We start from the raw sequence: 21,052 nt of genomic DNA on the forward strand, positions 1-21,052 counted from the left end.
CAGCAGTGAATGAGCAGGTGGTTCTGAAATCCCTGCACTTCTGTGGGAAAGACTGAAGTATCCTTCAGAGATGGCTTCATCTTAGATTTTTAAGAGATATTTTGGCATTTTTATTCACCTTTAGTGTTTTCCTTTTCAGTCAGTGATTGATTTATGAGCTAACAGAATCCCTCACAGGACTACAAATTCCATTAATCCCAAGGTAAGGACCTTGAATTGTTAAGAACTTGCTGCTTCTTCCAAAAATCCGTGACTAAGCAAGGAATTATGTCGCTCTTGTTTTTAGCATCCCTTAAAGGGCAGTGTGTTTGAAATGCTGAAATGGATAGTACTCCTACCAACAGACTGACTTTTAAAAGGAGATCTGATTGCTTGGCAATGGGAGAGTGCAAAGCATGTGATGTCTTTGGAAAGAGGTCTGCAATCCCCTGGCTATCACTGTAATTGTGAACTGGGGCAAGAAGAAAAGGGGTCCCACAAAGACTTGTCTTGTTCTTCTTTTGCAGTCCTGGTGTGGCCTTTAGACCAGCAAATGCACCCACTAAACTGAGGTGCCTTCTGACAGAATGTGCTTAGGATTTTTAATCTTCCCCTAGGTGGAAATATGTTGCTTTGTGCTAGATTTTCCCCACTTCCAAAGAAAACAACCCTTCCTTTTGGGTAGACGGCATTAGTGTTTTCCTGAAAACCGTTTGAAGTGGCTTCTATCCAGAGGGATGTTCTGTTCAGAGGGATGGCCTGTGCCATGACCAGGTATCATTTGAGCTGTGCTCTCATTCTCAGTAGGCGTGCTGTTTTGGTGCATAGGGTGGTCATTCAGTGTAGAGATTCTTTTAACAGGTTCTTCACTCAGGGAATATGGGATAAGTGTTTCCATCCTGTCAGGGAAATGGCAAGATTAAGCCATTTTTCTGGTAAGACTGATGCAAGAGTGCTTACCTGTGTATCCTGATGCATCTGTTGGCATGCAGAGTTGCAAGAAGTCAATCAGCAGAAAGAAAGTAAATTAGCAGCCCGTGTCCCCACTCACAGGATCTTATCAGATTTTGGTCTTTGAAGCCCTTGGGGATCCTGCAAGAACAGCAGTAACTCGAATGGGAAGTAAGTCTGGATTCAGCCAAGGATGTGAACACTCCCAAACACGAAAAGTGCATGGGTGAGAACTGGACATCATTTTTGTGCTGGTTGTGGTTTATGTTCATCTGACCACAGATTCCTCATCCCTTGGCTACAGGGAGCCTCTTTTGAGACAGCAAGATGCTTTTTGAACCGTGTTAGCGTTGTCATGGTACTCTGCTCGCAGTAAAGGTACTGTGAAATTTCCGCCATCTGCTGCCTCCTCCTCCTCCCCCATCCAGTCCTGTAGTGTTTTGTAGGATATGTTGTGAGTGTGGTAGCTAAGATCTTCCCCAGTCCATTTTGCATATGTGCAGACTTATAGTCATCTTTAGAAGGCTGAGTATGTGTGGGCAGTTTTGGCCAGATTCTTTTGAAGGATATATCTGGATCGCTTGTCTGTCATTTCATTATTGGTGTGTGAATTTGTGATCCTGTCTTCATTCTTGTAATGTCTCAAACTACAGATATATAGATATAAATAAACACACACATCCCCCTATTGGATTTTGTGCCAGGAGAAAAATAAAGTCTTTGCCATGTGACTAGTTCTTGGTTTTGCGGCCTTGAGCTCATTAAGCCCATTTTGTAGATTAACTGGTCTCAGCCCATGTCCTACTAAGTCTTAGGTGGTGTTTGTCCACATATTTGTCAGTTTAAAGCCCACACATTCACAGTGCACAGCATGAAAGCATAATATGCTCACCTTGAACAAATCTGAAATTTTCACATTAGGAATATATGGTTAGGAATCTATACTCCTGTTCAGAGATGTCAGATTCTATTTTAAATAGGATTCTTCAGATGGTTGGGTGATAGACCTCTTTGTGATGCATCACACAACATTTCTTTGGAAAAACTGGGTATCTCTTTTGAAATTTGAAATGAAGGCCTGGGTTCCACAAAGCTTCCAGCTCAGAAATCAGTACTTTAACGCATGGACTGATTTTTTTTTTTCCTTCTCTCTGAGACAACTTCTGCCAAATCCTACTTTTCCCTCCTCCACAGGAATTCAGCTTTCCTAGTTTGTGGTCCAGCATTTTACCAAGTTGATGGTAGTCTTGGAAGATGACAGTGTATTTATCACATTACAAGTGTACAGCTCCTGTAGCAAGTAGGTGAGACACAGTGGACATGCTTGAGGTAATTTGTCTTCTCAGTGAGGCACTACCCCTCCCAAGAGGCCACAATGTGAAGCCAAGGGTTTCATTGCAGTGGGAGAGGGACTCTGCAGGTGCACTGTAGCTTCAATGTGCTGCTGCAAGTGGCAGCTTTGGAGGAATAATCTTTGGAGGAATAATCATGAAAATAATACTTTCATGGGTTCAGAAGGTTCAGGAGGAATCAAAGGTAAAATACCGAGAATGTCTTTATCTTTCTACTGCTGGAAATAGAGGGTTGAGAGGAATTTTATGCAATTAGCTGAATTGCCTCTGAAATTAATAGGGTTTGGGGTTTTTTACTGTATGTTCCCTTGTGTTTAGGTTTGTTTTATCTTTCTTTTTAAAGTAAGAAGTTTCATACTTATTTTGTAATTAGACAGTAATAATGGATTATTTATAAGGATTAGTGCAAGAGAGATTTTTGGTGAAAAAATGTGAAGAAATATCGCTATAACATCAGGTAGATCTAAGTGTTAGGAAAGGTAAACTCTGCAATGCCATTCAATCTGCTTCTCTTGCTAGACAAAAAAAAGTGAATCTTGCATTATCTGTATGACAGATTTTTATTAGTAAACAGTAATAAAACTCAGCTGCTCCAATTTCAATTATATAAATTTACTTTCCACGTACAGAATTTTCTCTTTTTATGAGCATAAGAAATAGTTAACATTATTTAATACAGTGTTTGTAGTTGAATATTTATTAATATTTAATTTACTATTGAATTTAATATTTATTGCTATTATAAACATGGTTTAGTATTTATTATTCAACTGTTGTAATTTTGGCTCCAATGTATAATTAATCTGTAATTACAACATTATCTGAAGCAAAACCATGAAATAGGGCATCATGAAGCAAAAATGTTCCTATCTAAGAAACTGTGTGTCTAAAGTCATCCTTTTCCCTGAATATCTTGAAACTACCTGGACTGTAGGCATTTATGCAGCTGGATAATTCAGTGTTACAGTTGATAATTGCAGTTTTTCCTCACTGTGGTTATCTCTGAACTCTGTAGGCATCAGTTTTCCTGAAATTTGTAGAGATGTCAGTACCTTTTCCCCTCTCTCTGCCCTATTTGAAACTGGCCTTGATTCAGGGTGGCACCCCTGGTTAGATATTGCACAAAATGTGCAGCCTCCTTTCTGCAGAGAAACAAGCTCAGGCTATCCTTAGGAACAACGCACTGGAAACTTTGGTTGGCCCTTCCTAGATTCATCTGTCATGGAGACATTTGTGAAACTGAAGGGTAGGACATTCAGACTTCTGAAACAAACAGGATTTTGCATGTGTGATACGTTACTGTAAATCCCACAGGCAATAGCTCAAGTGAGGTATTTTAGGACATGAGAAGGAGTCTCCATCTGTTTATTTTCAGTCTTTCATATTGTTATTTTACAGAAGGAAAAAACTCAAACCCAAATTTTCTAAGTTTTGAGTTTCAGGAAAGACCAGAATTTTCTGTGTGGAAAGTCACACATCTTCTGTCTACTAAATGGTGAAGGTTTTTTGGGTTTTTTGAGGTGGTTTGTTTGAGGGTGTTTTTTTTGCAGAATTATTGAGGTTTTTTCCTTGCTTTTATGTTTTACAGGTTATCAATCTGATCAGTTCATACGTTCATATCTCATTTCTCACTCTTTCATGAGATCCATGTGCTCCCAAGTCAATACCTGTGCTTCTGGCTTTTGCTTTTCCTCTAGCTACTGAAATTTAGTAAATGAATTTGTAGGCTCACAGTGTGAACCTATTTGAAGGTATTGTCTCAGCAATGGCATTAGTTTTGTGTAAGTACATGTTTTGGCAGAATTTAAAAATCAGGGGAAGTTTCTTACTGCACAAGTCTCTCCTAAATGTTCCATGTGTTTGCTTAGGCACAGATGGGCCCTTTCTTTCCTGGGTTCAAGTGACTTTGGTAAATGGGAACCTACAAAAGCAACTCTTTTTGTCTTCCTGACAATATGCCCATACTTCTTTTGCTGCCCTCAGCAGACTTGATACAGCCAAAAGCATCATTGTGCAGTAATTCTATAAATATTTCAAGGTGAGTTTTGTCATAGCAGTTTAAAAAAACATTAAAATCCAGTTTTTATAGTATTCTCTCTCACTTCCTAAAACATTCTATCACTGCCAAAATGGGAAAATTTAGTGTTCTATTTTAATAATCAAAGCTGGATTGAGCCACTGTAAATTGAGTATTTTTCTTCCCATGTTTTTAGCAGCATGACAGATCTCGTAATTTTAGAAATATTTCTCAAAATAATTAAGATGCAAAACCTGAATATAACTAAGAGAAGCTTGTAAGAATAAAAGGCAAGGAAAATTTAGTCAGCCCAGTGCCATTTTTACACCTCTGGCTTCCGTGGTTAACTTTCCCTACACATACACATTTGCACATGCCAGCGCCATTTCACTAGTATTTACTGTAATAAGGTCCTGCCTCTCTGACAGAAGGTAAATGATCTCTGTCAAAGTGCTTGTGACAGTAATTTTCTGTGCCCTTCAACAAGTTGGTAATGTGGTATAATGTCACTTCCAAAAGCAGCCTGTAATCACAATTCTTCAAAATTAATCTAACTGAAGAAATATAACATTACAATAGCTATACAGCTATAACAGCTGTGGGCAAAAGAAAAGGAAGAAACCAGTGGTAATTCTTGTATTTCACTGTGCATGTGTGTGTCTTCATACACATACATATGACATTTGAAATAATGTATTTGTCTGTCGTGTATCTGTCTAATGCTCTTATGCTTGGTGCTCATGGCAAATACAAAATAAGCAGCCTTTATAAAATACTTTCAGCAAAAGCGCAGTAGAAGCCCACAAAGTTCTGAAGTATTTTTCTTTTGTTTTCAATGAAAATGTATGGTTAGTAAGCAAGGATTATCTAGGATTTGTTTTCCAGTGTAAGTTAACTTGTTGTCTCACACTAAGTGGTCTGGGTATCTGAGACCGAAACTTCTTAACCCTTGCAGCTATCTTCATTTCCAATTTGCTCATGGGATTTTTTGTCTGCTTGGTGTTTGTATGGAGTGCCCTATATCCATGAGTTGTGAAATAAGCAGCAAAGGCTACAGTGAGAACTGCAGAATAAAAATATTTACCTTCAAAGTGCATGTATGTTAATTTTCTTCAAGAGTATTTTTGACAAGCGTAGATTTGTTGAGACATTTGTGTGGGAATGTTCACTTCAGTGTTGCTTTTCTTCACACATGAAAATAAACCACAGACTTTTAAATATCCTGAGAAAAATTTCTTCAAAGACAGATCAAAGGTTTTTACTAATGTCTGAGGAAGCTGCCTCTCTTGTGAACTCATGTCTATGGAGAACTGGTTAAGACAATCAAGATCATTACTCCATTGATTTGATTATTTGCAGCCTGCTCTGAGAGAAGATGCCTTGTTTGGAGATGGAGGAGGTGGGGGAATCCACAGATGCTCCTTATTTTACCAAGAAAGTAATGAATAAAATAACTTTTAAAAATCAACTGTATTGGTTTTCCCCCACTATGCTCTGTCGGTTGCTCTGCTTCAAACAATTGTATTAAATAGTGCATGTACAAGAGTTTAGGGTAAGAGTGAATCAATTGACTCTTTTTTTTTATTTTATCAATTTTATCTGCTTTTGTAGCTGTTGTGTTCATTGAAATGTCCAGGTATGACTTTCACATCACAGAAACTTTACATCTTTGTTTGCTTGTTTCTTTGTTTTTATTTCATTTTTGTTTGTTTTGGGGGTTGGTTTTTTGCTCCTTGGTTTTGGTTTGATTTGTCCAGAAATCTCTTTCTATCACCTTTTACATCAAAACAACACAGAACACATATGAGCTAAGCTTTGAAAGTTTGTGAACTTCTCCCTAAGCTGGAATTCCCCACCTTTAGACAACATTCAGGAAAATAAATTTATTTTTATTCTTTTGGCCTGGGTTTTCTTTCTTACAAATTTCTTATGTCTGTTTGCTTCATGAACTGCATCTTTTATCACTCAGACCAGTTTTTTACAGGCTCTCTTATAGCAGAGAGCTCTTAACTCTTAGAAGTTGAGATGAGAATAGTGTTTCTCTTTTGAAGCATTTTACTGGTTTTGTCATGCTGCCACAAAGCATCTGTGGGTTCCAGGTAGGACTGCAGGCTTGTATCTAGACCTAGGGGTTCCAAGTTGGTGGGTTAGGGGTTTTTTGTTAGTCATTAGTTTAAGCCAAATGTTTTTAATATCATCTCCACCAATGACTGTGTTCTGCTGCTACCTAGAAATTGGACAATAATCTTTTGTTGGTTTACCTGATCATAAATGAAACAATTAAATTTTCTTTTTTGTAGATGTTAGGTTTTTCTTTTAGCTGTGGACTGGATTTTTCTTGTGTATCCTAAAGTTTTGATCTTCATTACATTCTGTGATTTGGTGCTTTGGAGCAATACCAAGGTTTTCTTTGTAGTCTGTAAGACAAAACCAGTGTTATACTGTTTTACTTTCTCCTCGCTTGCTTTTCTCATTCATGGCAATATCTCAGTATGTAACAGCAGGCTAACATCTTTTTGTCTGATAATCCTTAGCTGTGCAAAATAATTGGCTCTGCCATTTTCCTCTTTCAGCTGCAGCTACAAAATAACAACACATGCATGGCTGTGGAAGATTCCTCAACTCGTTCCCCATGCTTACATCCTCCATGTTTAATATTCAAGAGGAAAATTTGGATAAATATCCAAAATACTTTTTTTCCAGGAGTTTAATGAAAGAATATCTCTCTCAGATCTCCAATTCCCTCACTTTTCTATGCAGATTACACCTTACTGTCTGTGGGACATAGACTGTTCAGGTTTGGGGTTTGGTGAGGGGAAGGGATGAATGGCAGGAATTCCCTCCTCACCTCTGAGCCAGGAGTGCTGACTGGCACTGCCCTGTATCCTGCTTATTCAGATCCACATATGCTGCCACAGGACTCCTTGGTGCCTGAGGACAAACTGCAGGATTTTGATTAAGAGTGCCCTGGGGTCACAAGGTGCTCCTAAGAAATTTTAATTCATAGGCTTTAGTGTAAATGGAAATAAGTCTTGTGTTGGTCTTTCAAATCAAAACACCTTTTTGTGTCAGGAATGTGTATTTCTGCTTTTTGTTGTTTTGGAGTAATTTTCTTTTGTTTTCTCTATCTTCTTTTATTCTTTCTTTTTGTTCTTATTAACCTCTAATTCTACTTGTTGATGTTATGGCAGCAGGATATTTGAAATTATCTACTGCATGTTCACCTCCACACAAATGAACACACAGGAAATGTGAGCTTCCTTGTAGATGCTCAAGTCAGCTTTGTAGTTTATTTTTAGTTTTTAAAGTTTTTTTTCATTAAAATTGATTATTGCCTTAAATAAGTGAAAGTAAAATTACAGTGGTGGCTTTTTTTTTTTTATTGTTCATATTAGTGACTGTGCCTATATATGTCTGCCAGGAAAATATGAAAAGCACAGAATTTGAAAAGTAACTGTACACAGTGAAATTAGTTATTGTATGTTTTCACATTGCATGTTTTACTAGCCATGACACTCATTATTATTTATTATAATGCCTTACAGTATTCCTATTGGAATATGTCCTGCTCTCATGACCCAGCTTTGGAAAATGCAATAAAAATGCACTGCAAACCTCAGCTTTCTGATAGGAATTTTCTTGTAAGCAGTGAACTTAAAATGCCTCCTTCCAGTGAAAAGGAAGTAGGACAGAGGTCAGTTTGCTAGGTGAATGTCCCTCCTCTCTGTCACTAGCTGTCCTTTCTTCTTTTTCCCCAGTGTTGGAAGTTTGGTCTTGAGGCCATCACCTGTGTTTTGGCATAGGGCAGGTAGAGAAAACCAATATCTTCCTTTCATTGTTGCATGAGGACCCCACAGTTTTGCCACATGACATTCACACAAAGGCAAAAGTTGTTGGTTTGTGGCTGCAGCTGTGACTTCATCCTGGTTTTGGTGATACTGTAGCTGAGTCCTTGGGGAAGGGCAAGGCATGTGGCATAGAGCAGGTACTGTTGTTTATTCCTCTCTTTGTTTTTCCACTTGCTCATATAAAATATGTCTCTGGCCAGCTCTAGCCCAGTGGCTAGTGAGAGTGGAGGAAACAGTTATTGCAGATCTAAATGAGAGCATCTGTGACTATTTTGCAAGAGTCTGACGTTCAGAGACCTCCAAAGGGGAGCACCAAGGTCTGGATGCCTTCTTCCCCATCCCCACCCCTGTAAAGGCCTCTCTGAAAAGCCTACTTAAAACACCTGTTTATCCTTTTGGAAGAATGATACTTAAAATGAAAGCAGAACCTTTGTATTGCCCAGCTTAGCTGCTTGACACCAGTTGTCCTACATTTGGTGAGTCTTTGGTTACATGTGTCTTGGTGCAGGTGATGTGCAGAAAGCTTGTCCACCTGCCCCTGGTGGCTAGTGACAAACATGTGGAACTAGGCAGAAGCAAGGTGGAACCTGGGGGACACAGTAGGGACCCCCAGTAGGGACCCCCAGGAGAGGCCTGTTGAAATTGCTTTTTCGGTCTTGGTGGCAATTATATTACATTTCTACCGGTTTTTTAGGTTTTCCTGGCAGTTGAGAACAAGTCGACAGTTCTTTAGGTGTGTTGAGGAGGGCATGAACAGGTGACTCCAAATGTTTGCATTTAACATGCAAGCCCTTCCTAACGAAGCAATGAGTCATATCTTGCAGGCACAGATTCTTAGCTTGCTGTTTAGCAAGACTCCACCAAAATTATTTTATCAGAAGCTAATATTTAGCTCCTGAGAGCACCATGCCTCTTCTGCACATAAATAATGCTAATTTGTTATACATTAAACCAGAGGGTTAATGCCACTTCTGACAGTGCCTGTGCACTTCATCATCTGAAGGTACAGACATCTCTCCTATAGATATATCACATATACATCTATGGAATGTATGTTTGCCTGGTCAAACTTCTGACTTGTAAGTTTGTGAACATTTGCTTAGTGTGGGAAAAAAAGAAGATAAATTCTGAAGTGGACATCTCTTCCTCCTTTTGATTACTGGATGCTTGTAAAGCAGCCATTGTAATGCACAGCAGGTGTGTGTGTGTATGTTATGATTATATGTTCCCATGCATTAATAGTATTTATGTTCTTTCTCTAAGAGGATAATTTTTCTTAGTGCTCTGTTCAAATCAGTTCTGTTTGAGTGAATAAGTATTTAAAAAGTGTTAACAGTAGAGTGGATTTACCTTGATTAAGATGATACACAGCCTTGAATAGTATGTTCCTGTATGTGCAAGCAGTTCTATTTGAGGAACAATCACAGGTCCTAATACTTCTCTGACACCAATATTTAAGTATTTAAGTATTTAAGGTAAATTTCCAGAAGTAAAATAAAGGTAAGGCTTTTAAATGAAAGGTCAGAGAATCTGTCCTGTATCATTTAATACCAAATACTCAGTAAACATCAGAATGCACATAGTGGGGCTAGCTTTCTTTGTGCTGATAGACCCAATAAAGTCTGTGAGGCTGCATGTGCAAGATTGGTTTACAGGGTCAGGGACTGTATTTTGTGACTCTTACTGCTTGTATAACTCCGAGTACATGTATTTTCCTTTAAGTATAGTCTGGACAGCCTCAAAATGTAGCATTTTAAAGGTCTCTTGTTAACACAAGCATACTTATTAATTAAAGAAACAAATGTAAAAACGGTAAGATGTTTAAATTAAGGTTTAGTAATTTTCTTGTCATAGAGCCTTAAAAAAAGAAGAAAATTATAAAAAACCCACCCCCAAACCCACACACACTCACACACACCCACCCACACATACCCATGCACCTACTCCACGTGAACAAAAAAAAAAACATCAAAGAATCACCGCTACCACCAAAAAAAACCCCTTAAACACCAAACCATAGAATTTTCTGGGATAAGAATGGGGAAGGTATATTCATAACTGAGAAGTATATGAATATATATATTCATAACTGAGAAGTAAAACTGAATGTCTGGTTTGGTTTTTAGGGCTAGAACTGAAGGAAAAAATAAGGAACAAATGCATGTGTATGATAAATATTGTGTAGATTGTGGCTTTTAACACCAGCCTTAATAGTGTCAGGAATACTGTTCATCATCATCTTCTGTTTTTTCATGAGCTTAAGACAAATTATGTAGCTTTATCCTCAGAGTATTCACATAGTGAGATTGTTTAGGTCATAGTTTCAACTTCATTCAAATTAGAACTGCTGCAAACATACCTATCTATTTGACATTAGTGATTTATTTAAAATTTAAAACAGGCAAAGGCTTCAACAGTAAATACTAGTTCTTCTTGTTTCAGGAAATAGAATTAAATTGGAATAACTTGGTCTCCTATGGGTTAAGTAAAGTCCAGTCTTTTTGGGATAAAATGAAAGTAGCCTTTTGTAAATGTACATTCTAGACTTAGTTTTGCTGTATTTGAACATGATATATACAGCTTCCTAATGTCCTGCTAGGTCCTAGACAGGGCTCCTAAATCCCGCTGAAAAAAAATTGACAAGAGTGATAATTCAGAAGCCTGATCATCTTTACCTTACTGCATCTGCGTTGTGCCTTTCAAAATGAAGTTATTGCTAAGGAGATATTGCAATACTGCTTTTCTTTGGGCTCTGAATAGTGAAGAAGCCTTATAGCAAATTCTTGGTTTTGTGGTGTTCTTCAAATGTCTGTTAAGCCAGTGTCATCCCAGCTGATATCCTTTGTGTTCTGTGATCCACAGGTTGTCAGAGATGTGGAGCTTTAAGAATCTAGACTAGACACAATTCAGTTTAGCAAGCAGAACTTGATCCTAAATGATTACTATTGTTTGGGGCCTGTAAAAATAGTTTGGAGGCTTAGTCACTACCACAGTAATAAATGTAGTGAGCTAGCTTTGAAAAAAATATTCAGACCAGTATCCCATGAAGCTATAGAGGCCACCTGTGCAAGATGTAACCCTGTGGAGATTTAGGGCTGCCTTCCCAAAGGGCCTGTACAATACTTGTAAGGCACAGCTTTGTCGAATTTGCAGCTGCACGGTTAGGCATGGAGCCTGGTGATCTACTGCCTGGCCTGGCAGGTCAGCAAAGGCAGCTTTTGGCCAGTGTCCAGCTGCTGGAGCAGTGGTGTTTGCCAGCACTGCCTCGAGGGGTCCCACATGTCCCTGCTGTGCTCCCTGCCCTGGCTGCCTCCAGGTTTGCTGCTGTGCCCAGAGCTCCTCTGCACCTGCTGACCTTGGCACTGGGGACAGCCAGGGTGGCCTGGGAGGATGAAGGGCAGAAGGGAGGGAGGAAAGGAGCTCTTGACAAAAGACATATGACAGTTTTGGGGAAGTTGCGATGTCACCAATGTTGGAGTGTCATCTTTGTCTTAGGGAAGCTGAGCATGCAGGGTGAACTGGACAGAGCATCTGGAAGGCTGTGAGTAACTCTGTGCCCAGTTGTGGGACACAAATAAGGCTCATATGTATTTACATATATAAAATTAACTGTCTCTAAAACAATATAGACATACATATATGCAAACTCACTCCACTGTGAGGAAGAATTGTAAGGGCTGAGACCATGATATCTTGCAAAAAAAGGATGACTCTGTGTCCAGAATCAGATCTCTTAATATAAATGCTTGTGCAGGAAGGTTTTCACATTAGCTTTGCATATGTACCTAGCCTGCCTGGCTGTAGGCAGTGAAGAGGGATGAAGTTGGTGTTCAGAGGGCACTTCCACAATTCCAAGGATGGACTTCTCCCACTCGGGAGAAGCCCTGATTTCTCCATGAGGCGTAGCAGCAGATTGGTTGGTTAAGTACCTAAACTCTGAAGTATGAAAGCCTCTTTCCTTCCCTGTTGTGCACTCTTCCTTCTCAAAGGAATCGGTGTTGCTCTTCAGAAATCCTGAGCTTCTTGTTCAGTGCAACATACCAGAGTTGGCTTTTCCAGAATTGTCGCAGGAAAGTTGTGAAAATAGATGACTTATCAGCCTATTTAATTAGGCACTTCTACCTCTAAGAAAAAGTCCTGAGGTAGTTATTAGCTACTGATGCTCAGCAAAGAGGGCTTTGTGGGAGATCCCTTGTCATTGTTGTGGGAGTACTTCAACTTAGTCTCCAGCAGTGCTCAGAAACCAGAGAGCTTTAACACAGCAAGGTAAGTTAAACGAGAAGGCATCATTATGTCTTTCTGCAAACATTTTTTGGGTATGGGATGCAGATGATTCCCTATCTTCATAAAATGTAAAGTAGCACCATCCTACCTGTGCTCTTTTCTCCTGGGACAAGCAGACCCTAACTGTTCAAATATGAAAGAAAATGTGTGAAAGACACATTATTTAGGGCTTAGATATCCTGAGTAAAGTGAAGTAACTATTTCCATGAAGTAAGTGGAAATAGTTATTTGCTCAGGATGATGATGGAGGACACTCAGTGGATCAGTTTGCCATAGAATTGAAACAAAGTGAAGTATTTTGATGCATGTAGCTAAACCCCTGAGGTGAGTGCCACAGGATACAGCTGAGGCCAGAGGTGTCAGTGCTTTCACTGAGGAGATTTACAGAGAAACAGTTTCATTGTGGTAGTTCAGAAATATGTTCTGAAAGCAGCTTAAATCCTTAAGTGACAGTGAAGGCATGCTAGGAGAAGGATCACTCCCATTGCTGTCTTTCAGCAAACATCTGCTTTTGGCCACTGTCAGAAACATTTTTGAACTGGATCAGCCTCTGGCTTTCCTGGCATTTTTCCTGTAGCACAGGTGAGACTCAAGACTATTAGTTCTCCAGTATCTTTTAAAGCTAGGTAGTGAAATACATTTTGTAGCAATCCATTAATTATTTGCAATAGGGAGTCAGGCTAACTTTGCCCATGCAATAGTTTATATATTAGAAGTTAACTGCTGTCACGAGTAATTATTTCCATTGAGAAGAGTGATTCATCTTTCCATGAGTAGTCAACAGATCTCTCAGTGGGAATGAAATTCTAGCTCATGTCACCATTCTGTAGGAGAAAATACGTATGGAAACAGGATATTGTGTTTGGATACACGTGTTTTCTGTTGAACAGGATTGTCTAAGAACTTTAGTCTCAAGGGTTTTGAGCAAATTTAGTATTTATTTGTTCATGATTAGCTTCAGAATGGTAGTTGTGGAGCAGGCTTGCTTTTATAGGTAGTATAGCCTCTCAAATGTGCCTCAGTCCTGATCAGGAAAACCAGCTTTTAGCTCCTATAACAGCAACTGGGGATGGTTTTCCAATCAGTGTTTTACCTGATGTACATTTCTGCTGTATTCCTTTCATCTGTCTGGTGGAAATTTGCCTCACTTTTCTTTAATTGCTCATCAGAATGGTCTATTAGAGATGTTTCTTACTTTGGAAAAACCTCTTGGGCAAGAGCTAACCATACCAGATATGTAACTGTGAAAATTTGGAAATAACCATCTGGAGAACACAATTTCAGGATCTATAAATCCAGTATATCACAAGTTACCTTGCACTTCATTTGTGTCTGTGTGTTGAAACTTTTGTTTTTATTATTTGCTTCAGCTTTCTTTTTAATACTCAATATATAAACTTAGTAGGGGAATTGGGTGGAATTTGGAAAAATGTGAAGTTCAAATGTCGCTGTTTCACAAAGACAATAAATATGCTACTGAACAGCACTTGTATTAAGTTGGGGTAACATTGTACATATTTTCAAGTATTGTATTTCTTGTGAAGAAATGTCTATGAAGGTTAAATCAAAGGGCAGCTTTTTGAGAGGGCTTTGAAACTGTGCACCAGGGCAGGATACACTACTTCAATCTATTTAGTTTTGCAAATTAAATTTTGGCACAATATTAGTCTCAAATCCTAGTCTTCAGGAGTCAGGACATTGACGTCCTTAAAATTATTTTCACAGCATAAGCCAAGTGCAGGAGAATCACTCTTCCAAGTGCAGGGTCCTAAGCTTTGTGCAACTGCAGAAGTGATCACAGTCAGAGGCACACTGTGAGAATGTTATCAATCATTGTTTTCTTTTGGTGCTTTCTGCAGCACACTATGGTTCAGGCAACGATTGTGGTAAGAGGCTTTTAAATTGATGTAAAGATCAAGTTGATTTGACAGGTTTTGTAACCAAATGTTTATTAGTTGAAATAATCTTGGGTGTTTTTTGGCATAGTTTATGTTTGAGTGGGAAATTGAATCATTGTCAGAAGTCTGTGTATATTTGAACACGTTAAACTGAAGTTACCAAATGGAACTGTGGGAGGCTTTTGGCTTGTGTTTATGGAGTATAAACCAAAGCTCCTACCTTGCTGCCTCAAGAGCCACAAAAATGTTAATAGAAATCAGAGATGCAAGATAAAAATGTGTTCCATATAGCCTGTCTACTTGCCAGTACTAGCTTTTTCCTTGGGTTACTTTCCACTATTTTGTTCCATCTCGTTTAAGGTATTAAAAGGGATGAGACTTCCTCTGCACTCCTGTGGAAATTATTTTGCAGTCCTCATAAGACTTTGTGAATTTTTTTTTCCTTATTTATATTTCCTGGTTCTTATATTCCAGAGCACCGCACCAAGACTGTCAGGGGTTGCTTTCCTGTTAGCTTTGACAAAATGATTCAGGCTTCTTCTTGCTGCTCTCTGCTTTTGTTCAACTGAATGAACCAATGAACATTCAAACATCCCTCAAACTACAAATCTTTTAGGATAGGTGACACTTTGCTGAAGGCTGATGTGAACATTTTAAATCAACCTGCATGTATTAGGTAAAGCAGCTGGAGCTTATAGAGTTTCTTTGATTGCATTTTCTTTCGTGTCTCTTAGACTGGGTTTTCACACAAAGCCTTCCTAACTGCTTTCCCTTATTCTCTTTTCCACCCCTCTCCCCTTTTACACTAAGGTGCTTGCGTATAAGCCTCTCAATAGGCTTATGGAATGGCCAATTACAGGCACTTAAAGCTAGACTAAGACGAAGTCAATGATTCATCAGTAAGCAAAAGCTAAAATTAATCCTGTAACCTGCCTGTAAGATTGAGCAGTTTTCCCCCCATTTCATCAAAGATAATTTGTCCCTAAAGAACATGTTACTTGTATTTGGGCTGTTAGGTACTCAAGACAAACTAATTTGAATTGTTGTACGAGTCTCCAGGGACATGTGAGCTTTTGCAATTGTTTCAAAACCCAAAATACTTCTGGTCTATTATCATTTAATTGGTTCCCTCTATTTTGTCTTTCAATTATGTATAATAAAATCATATATGTATTTACTCTAATCATTGTAACTAAATTCATCAGGAACTGTCGTGATAGGATGAGGAAGATGCATTTGAAGCATTTGAATGTTATTTCCTTCTTGAGTATTTGTTAATTTAATTCATGACCCAGGAGAAACGATTGGAAATTGCTTACTTTTTCATTCTTTGCATTTTGCTTGGTTTGCTGGGCTAATTTTTTGTGTATTGACTTGCTTCTCAGCTTTTAGCTTGAGCTCCTGTACACAATAAGGTGCACAGTGGCAGCTGCTTCTTGAAGAGTTTCCATTTGGAAGGAAGTACAGACGTTGTCCTGCAGACCTGCACGCACATGTATGACATACATTACGTGTGGGTACGCCCTGCCTCAGGTGGGAACAGAAGCTGCCAAAGGCACACAGGGACTTTCGTAACACAGAATCAGTTTTGTGAAAGATTTGGTTTTAAATCTCCCCTCAAATCAGGTTTGTAAATGCTTTCTTAGATCTGTTGTACATTCTGAAGTGTTTCACAGTCTGATAACAGATGAGCTGAGTCACTTGCTGCCAAAACCCTGCAAAGTGTGAGCAGTATGGAGCCTAGGGAGGAATGCTGGTCTTTTAAAACTATGCCTACCTTAATGTTGTAACTTAATTATGGTTTAAATCACAGTCATCACAGTGTTCTTGGAAGAAGATGCAAACTAGGATCACTGTACATAAAGGAAGAAGATGTGTGTAACACCTGTAACCACAGTGAAAAGGGAAAGTAAGAAGCTGTGGATATTTCTCTTATCAGGATATTTGTGCTGCACCAATCTCATAGCTGAGCATTTTTAACACATACTTTGCACTCCTCAGAGCCTCTTCTGGTTCCTTAATGGGAGATATTGTGGTGTGGTATAGAGCTGTTCTTGTCTCCTCCACAGCCCTTACACAAGGTGTGGAAAACCACAAAGCAAAGAAACTTGGGTTTTGGTGAGTGGTAGGTTTATATCATGTTAAAGCTGCTCAAAGGGAAACCCTGGCCAGTGCAGTTCAAGCAACTGGTAGCAAGTAAATTTACACCAGGAGTGGAACTTTAAAATAATTAAACACATTAACTTACATACAAGTAAAGCTTGCGTGCCAGATACCATTAAGCCTGCATCTTTGTTGCTCTGTCTGCCTTCCCACAGCCAGTATAACACGGGTGCAGATTTTGGCTCGTTTAATGGAAATATGGGCATGATTGATACAGATCAAATCAATTATTGCTAGTGAGAGATTAATTCATGCACTGAGCTCATACTAGTGATTGTGTAAATGCTGCTTCCCATATGAATTTAAAAGATTTCTGACAGTCAGCCTGACCTGAGACAACTAGTTTTAAAACATCAGGAAGTTTTGTAAGGGTATTGGAGATGGAAGTTTGTTGTATAACTCTATAACTAAGTTCTGTGCAAATTCAGAGTACAGTACTTTCACGATTACAAGCCGCACCGTTGTGACTAAAATTTTGCTCCCACACTGGAAATGCGGCTTACACTCAGGGGTGGCTAATATGTGAATTATTTCCAACCCCAGAAATGCAGCCGAGGTGCTGAGCTGAGCATCTGCCATAAAACCCGGGTTTACGCGATTGTTAGAAATTGGTTACTCTGTTGCGCAAGCCGGTGGAGCCAGGCTCCCTGCTGGCAGTGCAGGAGGGGGAGGGAGGCAGGGGAACTCCCTCCTTCAGGCAGCGCAGCTCGGGGGAGGCAGGGGCTCCATGCTGCCATCCCCATGGCTCAGGTGGGAGGCAGGGGGCTCCCTCCTGATGGCCCCGCGGCTCGGGGGGAAGTGGAGGGCTCCTTCCCCTCCTGCCGCCGCCACCATGGGTGCTGGTGGGCTCCGTGTACCCCTGCCACCACAGCGCAGCACCGGGCCAGGGTGAGCAAGCCCAGCGGTGGCGGCTGGCCCCGAGCGGCCCTGCCGAGCCAGTAAACCCCGCCCCCCCCATCCCCCGATTCTGTTACCATTTGGCAACTTTGTTGCACGCGGGTCCTCGCTGCAAACGACAGGATGGCTTATAATTGAGTGCGGCTTGTGTATGGACAAAGAACGAAATGTTTGCCAACACCCGGCGATGCGGCTTATAGTCAGTGCGGCTTGTAATCGTGAAATTACTGTACTCTTTGCTGCTTATACAATTTTAGTGCCGCTTTATTGAGCAAATGGACTGTTTTATTTGCTGAGAGTCAGCCAAGTGGCTCTCTGTGAGAGAATGCTGATAAACCTGACTATTTTAAACCTGAGTGTCTCTCTGCTGTTTTTCAAACACCGTATGTCTCTTTCTTCTGTATATATCATGTTGTCTTACCTCCCCATCCCTGATTTGGGCTGGCTGCCACAAAGGTGGTAATACTTCTCAAGTTCTCATCCCTCTTCTTGATCTTGCTCATTTTTGCTCACCTGAAAAGCTCAGTCCTTTACTTCCCTCTGTTAGACCCTTTGAGACTATTCAGCACCCTGAAAAGTCATTATTCTTCTAGTGTTCCTGCAAGACTTCAATGTCTGTTTTGGTGAGGCAGTTAAGGAGTTAAAGGCTTGTGGAGGTTCAAAGAAATGCCGGGCAGCTGCTGTAAAGTATTGCTACAAATCCTAGCTGACCTCATTCTTGTCAGACAACAGTGATAATATCCAAAACCGGGTGCAAGACAGGAAGTGTTTCAGGAAGGTATGCATTTCATGCAAAGACATCAGAAATGTGCTTTCTCTCGGGGCCACTTACCATAAGATCCATATTAATTTAAATGAAACAGTGAAATTCCGGAATGTGTTTACAGAAACATAATTTCAATTCAGAAAAAACATCGCTTGTTGCACTAATGTACAAATGGCAAAAGCAGTTGTGGTAACCACTGTATGTATTTAATATAATGATATTGCTGGCTGTATGAACCTACTTTTTAAATGTATGGGGGCTTCACATAACTTTTGATAGTTTTGTTTACTATTTTAAGGGGTATCTTTGGCTTGAAGAAGTGGTAAAGGAGGAGTACAAATCTACTTATGTTTTCCCATTTACTTTATGCTCAAAGACTGATTTGATATCTAATGTGCTTTTCACTAATTTAATCAACTGAGTTCCTTAGTACAAAAAGAAGAAGAAAATCTCATTTTTCCCCTAATGCATTCTCTGACTTTGAATTTAAAAGAATTAGCTTTAGAAAGATTTAACATTTTTCACTAGTCAATCTGCCAAGTTATGTGCAAAAAAGTGTACTCTGTGTACAGGTTCTTATTATTTTCATTGTACTGAAAAGTTCAGACATGAGAAAGCTTGTATTTTATTTATATTTTTCAAAAGTACCCATGTAAAAGCATGCAAATAAAAATATTTCCTACCTGATCAGAGTTCTTCCTCTGATAGTTAGGGATACTTTCCCTAAATTTCCTCTTAGTTGTCTCCAGAATTGTGCCTCTTATAGTATGAATCTGCAGTAAAAATCAAGCATAAATGATTATTTTTTTTTAGCAAGCATAAGTGAATATTGGTTGAGAGATTTTTTTCTGTAGATTGAAGAGGTCCTTATCTCAGCATTAGCTTGACACATTTTTATAAAATAATTTATTAAGAGTTAAACTAGATCCAGTAAAGATTCTACCATTTAAAAAGTTGCACATGAATAATACGATTAACTGAAATGAAGTCTAGCAGATGCCTGTATGAATATTAAAATAAAGCACTGCCATTTAGCCTCTGATCTTTGTTTAATTTAAAAACTTGTTTCTTCTGTACTTTTTTGCTCTATTCTTCTGTAGTTTAAAAAATACTCATTTATGTTAGTAGGGAGTGAACAAATTCTAGCTGCTGGAATTCATGTAGTAATTTCCTCTTTGGAAATTCACCGTGAAGCTGGGTCACTGACCTTGCAGGGCCCTTTGAAAAGTGTAGCTCATGGCCAGGGATCTTGGGGATGCTGAATGGTGTAATAGCAGAGGTTGGGCTTTTTTCATAGAGATGTGGCCTAAGACATCAGGTGAGGTGCATGAGGAGATAAAGACAGGCTAGTGGACAAAGGACCTGAGTGCAGCTGAACTCAGCCCTGCTACATGCTGAGGAATGAAACAAGTATGATCTGTGTTTTTAGAAGATGATCCAAGGATGTAACAGAAAAGAAAAGGATGGAAAATGGGATTATTTAGATGCAGGAAGACATATTTTTTGTTATTTGATGGTATCAACTCATTTGATATACACACACAGTTGTTTCAAACTGAATTCTATTTTAGATTTGTCTACTGTTTCTGGAAGTTATTGCCAAGAGTGAAAAACCGCATAATACATTTCTAGTATTAAACCATCTATTACTGATGGGTAATGACAGAGTAGAGGGAGAAGGCACCAGTTAGTCTGGGTTAGCTCATGTGCTCTGGATAACTCTTTCTTGAACCCTTAGATTTCTTAAGTTCTACTAGGCTGTGTTGATTTCCCACTGCTTTTTGGATGCTATGAATTGTCTCAATGTCAGTGTCAGGTAATCTCAAGTATTCCTATGATTGTCTGCCTCAAACTTTTTCAGGTAATGTGCCTTTTGATCACTTTTCTATTGGCTATTTTAATAAGATAACAAGCTGCAGTAGCACCTTTTAACAAAAGAAGAATGTTTGAGTTTTTAAAACTAAGGTGCCCTGTGTTGTCGTTTACATTTTACGTATCTTTGCTTTTAAATGATAGAGGCACAAAATTTTGGATCTGCAGTGGCTTTCTTGTTTAAATTCTGAATTTTTGATAGTGAAGCAGGGAATTCATTCTCAAAGTCAAAAGGGAGAAAGTTTTTGTAATTACCTAACAGTTATTGATTCAGACACATGGGGAAGATAAACCAGAATTATGGTTTACTAATTGTTGGTTAAAACAAAAAAAATTTTTGAGATGCAGTGTAAATAATCACCTTACAAAATTATATGGCAATGCAAGATATGAGAAATTATGTCAATCCATCAGTCTGTCTCCTTGGCTTTTCAGAGATCTACCACAAGGAACTAAATTAACCTAACAAAATATGTTATTTAAGGGGTGTTTTTTTGTTTGTTTTGTATTTTTTGTCAAACTATATTGGGTTGGTTTTGACCAATAAATGTAGATTTTGTTTCTGTTCAATCCATAATTCCAGTCAGTTATGTGGCTGTCCCTTTTTGATCTCAGTGCATTCTGATCTTTCTTCTGCATCTCTAGACATCCAGCATTTACCTTCTCATCAAATGTATAGAAGAATCTGGGACTTGTCTTGGTATTCTGGAAGAAACTAAAACCTCGCTGTTGTGATTGTCCCCATCAAAGGCTCTTCCATGGTAGACACAGAACATCAAGGAATACATTGTCTTACTGCTTGGAAAGCTCTGTTTCAAAATCTGTAGATTTGTTGGTGAAAAGAGTAGGATTTCTGAATTGATTCAGTGTTTTTTTTTTTTTAAGCCAAGCAATTGAGATTTTTTTGTCAAATTAATGTTTTAGCCTTACTGCTACTGAGCTTTTTAAGTTGATTAATTGAGATAAGGCCTGGCATAGATGAGTTAAAGGTGTTAATTTTGTGAGTAGTTACCTGTGAAATGTAG

General features: G+C 39.0%; 2 protein-coding genes across 4 annotated transcripts in view; one reads left to right on the forward strand and one right to left on the reverse strand.

Moving 5' to 3' along the window:
• The window catches only part of CMSS1 (cms1 ribosomal small subunit homolog), a 232,513-nt gene that overhangs the window by 86,117 nt on the left and 125,344 nt on the right, over positions 1 to 21,052 (forward strand). The window contains exon 1 of one of the 2 annotated variants that reach the window (XM_033051872.1): positions 2,409 to 2,466. The exons of the other annotated variant lie outside the window; for it this stretch is intronic. Within the exon in view, the coding sequence (XP_032907763.1) occupies positions 2,436 to 2,466 (31 nt within the window). The 5' untranslated portion in view covers positions 2,409 to 2,435. Of the gene's footprint in view, positions 1 to 2,408; positions 2,467 to 21,052 lie in introns of those variants that run through there. 2 annotated transcript variants of the gene reach the window in all.
• FILIP1L (filamin A interacting protein 1 like) overlaps positions 1 to 21,052 on the reverse strand; it is a 189,724-nt gene that overhangs the window by 84,296 nt on the left and 84,376 nt on the right. Inside the window, exons 3-4 of one of the 2 annotated variants that reach the window (XM_033051867.2) lie at positions 18,839 to 18,928; positions 940 to 1,071 (exon numbers count right to left, since the gene is read on the reverse strand). The gene's annotated coding sequence lies outside the window, so the exon portion shown is untranslated. The remainder of the gene's footprint in view (positions 1 to 939; positions 1,072 to 18,838; positions 18,929 to 21,052) is intronic. The other variant, XM_033051866.2, reaches the window with a different exon arrangement.

This window comes from Catharus ustulatus, chromosome 2 (assembly GCF_009819885.2).
Source record: "Catharus ustulatus isolate bCatUst1 chromosome 2, bCatUst1.pri.v2, whole genome shotgun sequence".
NCBI classification, from domain to species: Eukaryota; Metazoa; Chordata; class Aves; order Passeriformes; family Turdidae; genus Catharus; species Catharus ustulatus.